General features: G+C 43.1%; 1 protein-coding gene across 5 annotated transcripts in view; it reads right to left on the bottom strand.

Moving 5' to 3' along the window:
- Positions 1-11980, bottom strand: part of LOC111251432 (uncharacterized) — a 47388-nt gene continuing 35408 nt past the window's right edge. For 2 of the 5 annotated variants that reach the window (XM_086989984.1, XM_022807996.2), the window contains 6 exons: positions 7091-7285; positions 3935-4549; positions 3200-3752; positions 2442-2878; positions 1771-2006; positions 1-1090 (listed from right to left, as the gene is read on the bottom strand). In XM_086989984.1, the coding sequence (XP_086846110.1) occupies positions 665-1090; positions 1771-2006; positions 2442-2878; positions 3200-3752; positions 3935-4549; positions 7091-7285 (2462 nt within the window). In that variant the 3' untranslated portion in view covers positions 1-664. The remainder of the gene's footprint in view (positions 1091-1770; positions 2007-2441; positions 2879-3199; positions 3753-3934; positions 4550-7090; positions 7286-11980) is intronic. The other 3 variants (XM_086989985.1, XM_086989986.1, XM_022807997.2) reach the window with 3 other exon arrangements.

The raw sequence follows: 11980 nt of genomic DNA, 5'->3' as shown, positions 1-11980 counted from the left end.
TATTTTCATAACAGATATATCTTTCATATTTTATTATCAAAAATAGTTATTATTTTAGTTTATATTTAGTTTTTGGGCCCGATCACGGAGATAAATGGCATATGTTTTATTTGGCAGACTCGAAGGGATCGCAATATTGACGCGCTATCTGATAAAGCCGATTTCTCTACGATATACCGTCTTCGGAATATATTCTATTTGCGAAATGGAACAGTCAGTAAGTCTCACACTTTGGTAATACGTTCTATATATTATGGCAAACATTAGTTGTCGTCTATAAGATATGACAGTAATAGGGTACTGCGGAGCATGTTGTGTCACTTTTACATACGTCAGATTATACCATCTAGGCACAGTAAAATTTAAATCGATTTTCATCTCTCTTATAGCGCAGTATTACACAGATCACCTTCTTCCTATTCCAATACCCACTGTAGCTTACAGGATCAGCAGATAAGACGTTTAGACGACTATTAATATTTTTTGCTTCCTCGGTCTTGAAATAGCTGAGTGTTCTTATTATTGTTTCTCATAGTCTGTAGTACAATATCTGGAGGTGCATGTCCCTTAACCGTCCTAACAAGTTGATCTACTTCACAGTATGTAAACTGTTTAATCACACAATATAACAAAAGGACGTTAAGTTCGTGTCAGCTATGCTTAATCACAGTCGATTCCTCACGCGACGACCCCGCGATGCAGTTGGCCCGTCCTGAAGGGCACCACTACCGATTTCGCTGATTGTGAGTCCCGAAGACGAACCCTCAGTGGAGCCATCTAAGTTTGATTCGGACTTGTCCTGACGCTGATTTCGGTTCTTCCTGCGGCGTCCACGGCGACGCTTCGGATGCACTTGATCGGGACGTTGGGTGGATGTCTCTGGCGTGAGAACCGATAATGGTGGGGGCGGACCTTCCAGGCTCTGCGGGGGTGATGGTAGAGGTCCTATGTTTAATCCCGCAAGTGTCGACGGCATTGATAATGGTGGAGGCAAAGTAGTCGTTGAAAGGGCAGCGGTTGTGATATCGGCGGCGTCAGGAAGAGGAGACAAAGTTGTCGGTCTTCTTCGGTTTTTAGACCGACGCTTGTTCTGTCAATGAATTAATCTGTTATTGGCATCTAATAACAAACTACTGCTAACTGTCATCGACTCTTGTGAAGAATAAGCTCTTTTTCAAGATGGAATCTATTGAACAAGGCTTGATCTACATCGGCATATCGATAAATACATTATCCTATGTATTGTTTCAGCAATACAAACTGTTTGTATTTTGATGGGTTTCTAAGAAAATATTGTTCGTGATATACAGAGTAATTGTGACATATTGTCGTAAGGCAGTCTTAGGCAAATTAAAAGAAGAAAAAGCAACAAAAGAAAAAATATAAAATTGTGTTTATTTTTTTCTTTTGAACTTAATCGAAAAAGCTAATAAGGTAGTGTAATTTTAGCGGGATCCAAAAAAATGACTAGAGCAGGGCACTGGCGCACCTTAACTTGGCATAGGTTGAAAAATTGTCGTTCTTTGTGAACAAACTTGTTATATGAGGGATTGCCCCGTATCAGAAGAACGCTGTGTACACACCCGCACGAAATCCGTTGAACTCGAAGTCAAACATAGTCGAGGTGTGAATGATGCTCTCTGAGTTACGTGTGAACTTTGAGAATGAGTCCCATGATAATGTATTCAGAGCAACTGTATTGCTAACGTATATCGGCTTTGATACTAAATTGTCATTTTATTGAAGAAGAGTAAATTGGGTATACCTTACCTTTGGTCTATTGGGTACGTCTTGATTGGGTTTTACTTCAGAGGATACCAAGGCACTCAACGGTGGCTCTTCGTGTGTGAGGGACGGAGAGTGGGAACGTTGAAATGATTCTACCGACGACGATATAGGCGATCTGCTTGCTTGGGTGTCTTGCGATACAGGGGAAGTATTCAGCTGTTTTTTGCGCCGGTGGTTATGGTTATCAATGGACGTGGAAGTCGGAGCTTTTTTGGACACTGCAGAATAACGATAATTACATTAACTGCCTTCATCTTATATGTGAAAAGGTAAGCCGGCTGAAAAAAATGGTATTATTATTTGGGTATCAATGCTGTAACTAGGGAAGTATGGTCTAAATGCGCATGTGGATTGTTATTGATAGCAGTATTCTAACAGAAAAAAGGTTGAAAGAAACCATTGTCTTCATGTTCTCAAAGACGATATAAACGAATGTGCAATCGGATTTACATTATATCGTTGTATTAGTTACTAACCAGCAAAGATTTTTGCAGATACTTAAACGAAACCCATCTAAATATTTAACAAGAGAATGATATACGAATTAGTTGTCGAATACCTATATTGTTGTAAAATACTGCACTAAACTCTCTACAAATGTTCTTAATGTTATTGTAATTATTCTTTACCCTAACTTTGAAAGCTGTACATACGTGGGCTAGGCTGCTGTTCTTGTTGTGGTTTGGGATAGGGTATATTGTCGAGGATTGGCAGCTGAGTGTTACCCGGCAACGGCTGAGGTGGCGCAGGTCCTGGGAGGGGCTTTCTGGGTACAGGATACGGGTTGTTAGGGTCGTAAGTCGCAGGAACGCCTGGAGGTAAAGCTACTGGTATACCAGAGCCCGATACTGGTAAAGCTTCAATGGGAGCTAGATCATGTTTTAGAGCATCTTGCCTAGTCGAAGGTGACTGCGGGGTATCCGGTAGCAATTGACGGGGAGTAGGTTTGACCTCGGATGATGGGGGAGAGACAGACGAGACAGAGGTAACCGATGAAGCGGGGGAAGTGGCTGGAGGTGGTGGAAGCGGTGAACTTGAAACCGAATGAGTGCGAGAAGGTTTACTGCGACGGTTCGGAGGTACCAGCGCACTGCATGAAACGCAAACGGTTCCTATGTTATCACAGTCTAATGACTAGCTTTCATTCTACATTTATTATATAGTCTTTACTATTATTGAACATACCTACCTTCTGTATGTTAACATTCAGTTCACCAGCAAAGAAAAAAGAAGAACATAAATTAATTAGTCCTCTGTATATGTTTGCTGAATATGCTAAAAATGTATATGCTTAAATTTACTTAAAAGAATATCATCTAATAATATAGAAAGCGAAAACATAAATTACCCTTTCTTTTTAGACAACGTTTTTAAAGAACTAAATTCATTGTAACAAATTCAAAGGGATTACCTGTCTTGGTTTGGTAAAGTTAGTCTTTTCGGGGGTGAAGGTGGTACAGTGCTACGAATAGGTTGTGAAGGTACTGCTGAAGGATTCACCAATGGTTGCGTCGGCCGCGATCTGGAAGTGGGTAGATTTGGCTCATCGAGGGATGTGGCATGAGTACGAGGTCCGCGTCGCGTATGTGATTGACGGGAAATGTCCTGTTGCTGCTGAGCAATTTCTGGAAGCTGTCTCGGGAAAGGAACTGGTTGCGGCCTCGTTGGGGGGGCTACCGGCTTTGGTCGTGGAGAAGGGGCTATCGATTGAGGACGAGGAGGGGGCTCGACCGAAGGTCGAACGGGACGCCTTTCAGGGATGTTGTGCGCCGGTGGCTTGACTGGCCTTCGTGAAGTATCGTCGGCGTCTCCGAAGGGGAACGGAGCTACCACAGCGCCAATAGGACTTCCGGCTGGCAAAGGGGACTGAGGAGGTACTGCGACGGTGTTGATCGGCTGGCGAAGGTTTCGGAATGATTGACCCGGCGTTGGCAGCACTACAGTCTCATCGGAACCACTAATAGCTACAGGCATGAATAATTAACAACGAGATCAATACAGTAATGAGTCAATGAGACAGGCACAATGTCGTAACGTATAAAATAATTCTAGTGCAATAAAAAAAGTAGCAGTTGAAATCATCAGTAGTTATAAATAGGATGCCAGTAATATTAATTGAGAAGTCACGAATGAAATCATAACCTACGATTATAAGCTGGGGCTGGCTCATTTTTGAGGTGAAGTGGAGCCTGCAAGTTTGGCTGTGTGCGTTGCGGGATGATATCAACATCCGGACGTGCAGGTAGATTGGAAGAAAGCCGTCCTTCATCGAACCCTAGGGACAATGAATCAGGTCTTGTTTGTGGTGGACCAGAAGGTTGACCCCCGGAGAATGCTAAAGCAAATGGGGGAATAGGATTATTATGACTTGAAGGCTGCACATGCAATGCGGGTGGTGAAGGCGAATTCGGGATAGGACTAGAAAAATGTCGTCTAGGCGAAGCTGTCACAGAAGGCCGCGCAGGCCTTTGAGGCGTTACGGGAGATGAAAATAGAGATGGTCTTGGCGGTGTTACTGGAAACGAGAACTGAGGGGGTCTCTGAGGAGACGAAAGCGATGGGAAGTCCCCGACAGGAGTTTGAAACGGTGGAGAAGTTGGCGGAAAATAATCAGCGAAAGAATTCGGTTGAGAACGTAGCTGTGTTGTAGGATCGGGGAGGATTACAGTTGAGGAAGGAGGTCCATTGGGTTCTTGACGAAATGTAGGTAGAGGGAAGTTATCGGGCGCAAAACCGTCGATCTTTCGGGTCTGACGAGATGCTGTGAAGATGATCGATATGAATTATTATCATTCAAACTCTACTGCTATGAATGGCAGGTGTCCAACGGTTTTTTATACGGTGGAGCACAAATGAAGACGATGATCACTATGTAAGCAACGCTTTTGATGTCAATCGTGATGATATTATTGACAATGACTTTGTTTATGATGACTAAAGGACGCTTAAATACAACGCAACGAACCACTGTTAGTAAAGTTAAGTGTTTATTTCTTTAGGCATGCGACATGGGTATTTATATATATGTATATATAGATATATATATATATATATATATATCTAATACAAAAAGCATACATTTTTACACTGACAGATAGCCTTAATAGCATGTACAACAGAAGATATACATCAGAATATGGGTACACACAAGCAGGACGCACTGAGACCAGCTCAAATATCTGATTAAATATTGAAAAAACGCCTGCGGATGGACTCCCTGAGGTAATTAGATGAGGTGCATTATAGAATGTCTATAAATGACTCGGATTGATATCATGAGACGGGGACTTCACGATAAAGTTGGCTAGATGGCTGCTCTCTATTTGCAGCGTTCAGTCCGGTACACCAATTACTCTTCCGCCAGCATTTTTCGGTTTACGATAATAAAACGCTCCGTCGCACTTGGTAGATGATCTTCCTTAGATTTACTCAACGGCTCCTTGCGCTCTTTCTTTTCCGAAGCAGCAGCTCCGAGCAAATGTCGATGCCGACTTAATGCGTTGCTGAGCGGTGCCGAAAAGTCCTCAAATCCCTGAAAGCCGAACACCTGATCGTCAGGGTCTTCATCGAACGACTCGAATGTACTTGGTCCCTGCTGGCGTTCTCGTCGCTGCTCTTGGACAACCGTGGCCCTGTAGGGGTTATTCGTGTAGTAGTTATTATTAGTCAAATGATTGTTCGACACTTCTTCGTTAAAAATTCCACCTCGGATGACTTCGAAATTGCCACTGCCTAGTTGGTCGTGGTTTGCCTCCTGATGATCTCGCGTATCGGCACGAGGTTCCCGGGTCTGCTCATATCGAGGCTGTGCACGTTGTGTGGCAAAATGATCGACAGATTCTTCCTTATCGTCGTCCGTTGCACGGAAAATATTCGCTAAGCTGGCTATAGTTCTTAATGTATACGGAGTATAATAGCCATCGTCGTCCTCTGAATATCTCGGCATAAAGCCAGATGCCAACGGCTTTAAAGAGTCTTTTGTAGGCGAGCTTGTCTTTTCCGCATCGGCACTACGTCGTCGACGGTTCTTCGATTTGAAATCTACACTAGATGTGTCCGATCGTTTAGCTATCGGCGAGTGAGTTGCAATTATGCCGTGTCCTGGAGATGGATGAAAGCGAATTGACTCTAATGGAACACCAATACGGCTAGGCAGTCGCGGGTGGTTTAGAAGGATCTCTTGGTTTACTGATGTCTGTGTGAACGACTTTGGTTTTCTTTCAAAAAGGCCTCTTATACCCCAACCTCCTAGTAGATTCCATCTCGACATTGTTGACAACAAACCACTTGACCGTGTTGGATCACTTTCAGTGCCTGATGTAACGAAGAACCCGGAATGATCGGGAGGTTCGGTCTGCTGATTGTACGTTGGACTATATTGTTCCTGTTCGCCAACGTCCTGTAACACCACATTCTCGGTCGGTTGTAGATCGACGGGACCATCAATGCTTAGGCCGAATTGAGGAAGGTTTATCACTTCATTCGGCTCCTCCACTTTGATTTGAATCGCCTTCTGATGTCTCGCTTGTTGTAGTCTAAATGTGCCGTCATCTTGCGATAAAGCATACACAATGTCGAGCGGTTGGAATTTCTCATTTAATTGCTGCTCTTTTGGTCGGTCATCAAAGCCTCGATTTCTGCGCCTTCCGTACATTGCAAGTGGGGTAGGGCTACCGCGTGGTGGAGGGGCGCGTGTAGGGGAAGTTCTTCTCGGCGATCGAGTATCATAATGTCGTTTGTCCTCATGACGGAAGTCGCCTGGGTCTTGTTGTTCGCCACTGAAATCCTGGTGTCTTGAGGAACCAGCGTCGTGCTGACTGGGATAGAGATCGGCTGGTGGCGAGGGGGGGCCATGATAAGGTTCCGCAAGGGGCCTCGGTTTGAATCGTTTACTTGACCCTTCTGCAGAGTCTTCGCTCACTGCTGGGTTATAATTGGCATCGTAGCGATCCTCGTAACCTTTAGCTACACGTACGGGTCGGTACTCTTCAGAGTCGACATCATTGTCGTTTTTTCCATATGTCTTATACGGGGGTGCCACAGCGACCGGCCGATATAAGTCGTCGTTTGGTGGCGGATCAAACTTTGACCCACTTTTATCATATGGAATGAATACCGGACTGTTTCTTGTCGCTGCCGGCTTTTTGAGCGAGCGATTTTCGCGTGGGATTAGAGCATCCGGAACGCGAGACGCAATCTCGTCCTTGTCCCTCGCTGAGAACATGTAGGGGAAAAAAGAAACACAAGTGCAATATACTTAGCTTAAACTTCTACTAATAGGCATCCATTTAAATCTTGTTACCTTTTCGGTCGCCTTCAATGGCGCCGCCGCCACCATCGGCTGACGAGAGGAAAGGACTAAGATCACCCGGATAGCTTGTGGGAGGGCGGGGGGGTGATTGGCCGAACTGTGGGATGGCGTAGTTGCCTGGGCCAAACGGTGGCGACCCTGCGCTCGCCGCATTGCCCACCTCTGCATACTCTACTTGCCGGGGGTCTGTTGAACAGAGACAGAAAACAGAAAAGACAAGACAGACAGTGGGCTGGTTGTCAGTAGGGTTGAAAAATCGGGGTTAGTGTACCCATGGCAACGCTCGCAAAGCGAACGCCTGAGCAAAGAAGAGGTAGGGCAATCGGAATCAAAGTAGAAGAAAAGAAGCTTGGAATATGAAGAAAAAGATAAAAAGGCAGCAGAAGGTAGTTGTAATGGCAAGGATAGCGCGTACGATGGTAGGAGACCTGTTCTTAGCATATAGAAAGTCAGGCATCGCAAGCAAGGTAGGCAATACGGCGAGGTCAACTCTTCTCAGGAACGACCAAAGGGAATCGGACGCCAGAATTATATCAAAACCGATGAAGAACACTCCAGGAAATTTGAAATAATATATCAATAACTACGTTGGTGTCATACTTAGTAGTGATCATTTGTCCAATCTGTTCTTATTAACTTACACCAAGGGTTTTATTTTGCTTCAGTATATCAGGTCATATCAAGTTGTCATGCGGTAGAAATTTACCACTCCTTAGAGAAAAACTGTTTTTCAATGCTTGTCATGTGTGCATGACCAGTTTTTTTTCTTTATTAGTAAATTACATTTCTTCAAACATTTTTCTTAACGTTAATCCTTTCTTTAACGTGCAACTAGCAAATCAGCCTTACCTTTAAACAAGCCGACATTGCTGGTAAGTGGGGTTTCGCTAAATGCTCAATCGTTGCATGCAATATTCTTGTGATATGTTACATACAGTCTAAGATCAAATAATTTCTGCATGATATACATCGCAAAACCAGTTCACTTTGTTTTCTAGGTAAGTAGACACCTACGAATGTTTGCTGACTCTGGGATAGATACTCGAAATTCAAATGCACTCAAAAATAAGAGCCTAATATTAGGTCCGCAGTGCATTTTAGGTAATACAGAGCACCTTAGGCTGACAATAACCAAAAACGTATTCCGAGGCATTGAAGATATCCTAGCCATAACTGCACATCGAGACAACTGGAAGCCTGCCAAGTTGCTACGTTTGCCATTGTAGTAGGTTTTTTTTTGTTTAATTATCGGCTACCACTATTGCAGTTCTTAAAAGGGTAGCAGCGCGTAAAGAATTAATGTGATTTAAGGATATCTTCAAATCGCCTTCGTTATTCGCGCATAAACTGGGTGACGTAAAATATTGGGTATACCATCCAGAAATCGAACTCACGTCCTAAGTAAAATGCTTATATAACATTAGTAAAATAACGACACAATTGCCCTTCCACTGATATTGTCTAACGAGGTCTTGCAGTCTACTCTGATAAGAAAAACAGGTAGGTTAAATATCTAGCTAAGCGTCAACAGGTAAAGGCTTGAAAAAAACGGAATCCTGCTTGCAGAAACAGGACCCCTGAAATAGGAACCCTGTCCGATGTCACTGCAGACAAGACGGAACTACAAGAACCTCAACGATACGACCGACGCTGACAATTGGATCGCCGGTCTCTATTTCGACTAGATTACATGCATACGATCGAAGCCATCTTAGCTAGGATTTCAATCCAAATTATGGAACTTACCACTTGTGATTGGCTTGTGATTGACGTAGCTGGTTTCTAAGAGAAACAGCTACGTAACGGACCAACCCTGACTGCGGCAGATGTTATGAAATAAGATTTGCTACTTCGATTACCTGTACGCACTCTCATTTCCTGTTGACTAGATACATTAGAGCAATCTACTGCGATCAAAAACAACGCTACAAAACAAATATATACATATATCTTTTTCTCTCGATTACAAGGAATAGAACTATTGCTGTCATATATGCGTCTGTAAAGCATGCTACACTGCACAAACGCGCAATTATTGTAGCAAAAAACCAACAAAGACAACGGTGGCACGAAGACTTGATTGAAAATTAATGGGATTTTATTTTGCTGAAATAATAGACATTGCTATGTAGCATCTACCAGGGCATAGTGAAATTCTTGGTGTTGATGTCTATATTAGTTCCAGCATAGCGATATAAACACACAAGAGCGCACCATTACCACCATTAAATCGTAAAGCCAGCTGAGCCAAGCTGGGGCAGTCAGTCAACACGTTGTTTTTAGCTTGTTTTTGTCATTGTTAGCTGACATAATTGTTTTGGTTGCCTCCATCTCTTGCTGCTATTATATAATCCACATAGGTACGAAGTGGGTGGTAAAAGGTAATAATAGCCGCATTGTGACATATGAAATTCCTATTTTAACTCAGAACATCTTTTATTTGATCTCTTTGCATTACAATCTAATATACTTTTATATATGTAAATCTATAAATTAGATTTGTATTGAAAGTCGCATTTTTTTGTATTGCAGTATGAAAGTATTGCAAACCATCACACCACGTTTAAATAAGAAGTTATACGAGCTTTTCCTGCGCATATCGGAAAATGAATGTTATTAGTAGCAATGAGAGTCAGTATACTGTATTAAAACTACTCATCGTAGATAGTATTCTGGACGTTTGCTTACCAACTGCTCGATAAAACACTTCGCATGTCAGGACTGCCGCAGCGTCTGTTGATTTTAAGGTCTTGCGGCACGTATACGTAGTATAAAGCAACCAGCTAAAGGGAAACTGCAGCTCATGCAGGTACATTTCAATGCATTATACGCGTATATATTACCCTTGTATGAAGCATTTCCAAGAATGGCGACAGATCATATTCAATGCCTATTCCCATGAAAAGATAAGGCGAGAGAAGCTGCCAGCTGCGGTGTTTAAGTTATCAAGGAATCACCTTGACATCATCTTGCTTTCATTGTCCTGTCACTGTTGCTATTATTTCCACTAACCATACAATTACTTCTATTGCTAGCACTATTTCTGCTTAAATGAACAACGATCGATAGCGTCGACAGCGATGCTGTTAGATACATGTTTTGCTGATTAGGACAAGACTAATCGACGCTATTTACTGCCCCCGATCCAGCTACGTCGAACCAACAACCTTCCTTCTATATTTTTCAGTGTCTGCGCTGTCTTTCTGATCATCAGTAAACCCGTGTCCGCTAGCATCTCTGTCAGCATGGGCGACTCACCAGTTAACGCCCATCGGCAGGGTATCTACCACTGACTTGTTCAGCAATAGTGCTAAATTTTACTTGGTCCATTTGACGTTACAGTACGAGACGACATCACCACTAACGGTTTAAGCTCCGCGAAAACAACAACGACGGCAATAACAAGAAGCACAGCGTCAATTGGTCGATAGATCGATTGGCAATAGCGCAAACGCTAGACAACAACCAACGCTACAATAAATTAGAACGATTAACAGTTCTTCTCAAGAATATCGCCAGCCAGATCGCTAGCCAACAATCCTCCTGCCACCATTCATTCCCCCCCCCCCCTACCTACTGGTAGCAAGAGGTCCTGCTGACTAGTTTTCGGAGCAGCAAACGACAACTCCATTAGCCACGGCATCGGCATAAGCAGCAGTAACCGCGTCGATGATAACAGACGCCACAGGACGTTCAAACAATCCCGATACCGTATTTTAATACATAATAACATCACCAAAGGCGACATGAAGCATTGCTATAGCAATGACAAAAGCGCTAGCTGCGGGAGAGTATTCATAGCATCGAACGAAATAATGAAATTATTCCCAGCATACCATCTTTATTCGCGATTCGTTTGCAGCAGGAGGTGGAGGATGGATGGGGAAGGGGCACGTGTGAGTATCACAGCCTATATCTGGGCATTGATCAAGATGGTGGTAATGATAGATATAGTTAGTATGTTGAGCGTGACCTTGGGCGCTAGCGTTTCTTCCTTGCGTGCTATTTCTATATTACAGTAACGGTCATTTACCCCATCTACCCACGCCGTGTCCAGTCCAGAGTTGTCAATCCTGTCAAAAATGGACACAATCCATGTGTGTATCTGTGATTTGAGTGTATACATGGCTGTACTTACGCTTTACTCAGTGCCAACACGTGATTTGCTGTTCACTTCCTTCTGGTATTGCAGACGAAGCCGAAGGCGGTATGGCCTGCGGTTAGAAAGAAAACCCCGACTCTTGTCCCTGTGAATGCTGTATGTTTTCTATCAACATAGCGCAGATTTACTAAAAAATAGAGAAAATTAGGAATTGAGTCTGTTAGGGTACTCATTAGAACACAATGTCATTTAGACGGTTGACTAAATCGCTGGCCGCTGGCCGCTGGTCGCTGGTTGTTGATTGGAGCTATTGCTGCGATTTGTATGCCCCATTAGTACAAAACGTGGTCCTTCTACCTGTACGTATAGGACTTAATCTTGAAATATTGCAACTCTCAGACTCATGTCCCTAAATATATTAAACGTAAAAAGGTTTTCTCAGGTGACACTTTGACATAGGACATCCATGCAATGGGTAAGTTCACGTCTACTGCGTTCATTCGAGACAATTTCATGTGTATTTGTCATTCTCCAGTCATTTTCCAGAAAAAGTAATAAAGAGAGACCTTGGCTAAAATCCAGCCAGTTTAATCTTGATGTATTATTGCCATTACTATGATTAAAGGTGTTTTAGAACAATTTCTTATGTTAACCTATTACAGACCTCTGCTTTTTAGCCACCACGGTCTGGTCATCGTAAACAGTGGTTAAAACCCTAGTATATCTCAAATGTAAAGTTTAGGCCCTCTCGGCCCTGTTGAACCCTTATTCTATATATA

The sequence above is a fragment of the Varroa destructor genome, unplaced genomic scaffold, assembly GCF_002443255.2.
Source record: "Varroa destructor unplaced genomic scaffold, Vdes_3.0 BEIS01000005.1, whole genome shotgun sequence".
Classification (NCBI taxonomy): Eukaryota; Metazoa; Arthropoda; class Arachnida; order Mesostigmata; family Varroidae; genus Varroa; species Varroa destructor.
This window is presented reverse-complemented; position numbering and strand designations above follow the sequence as displayed.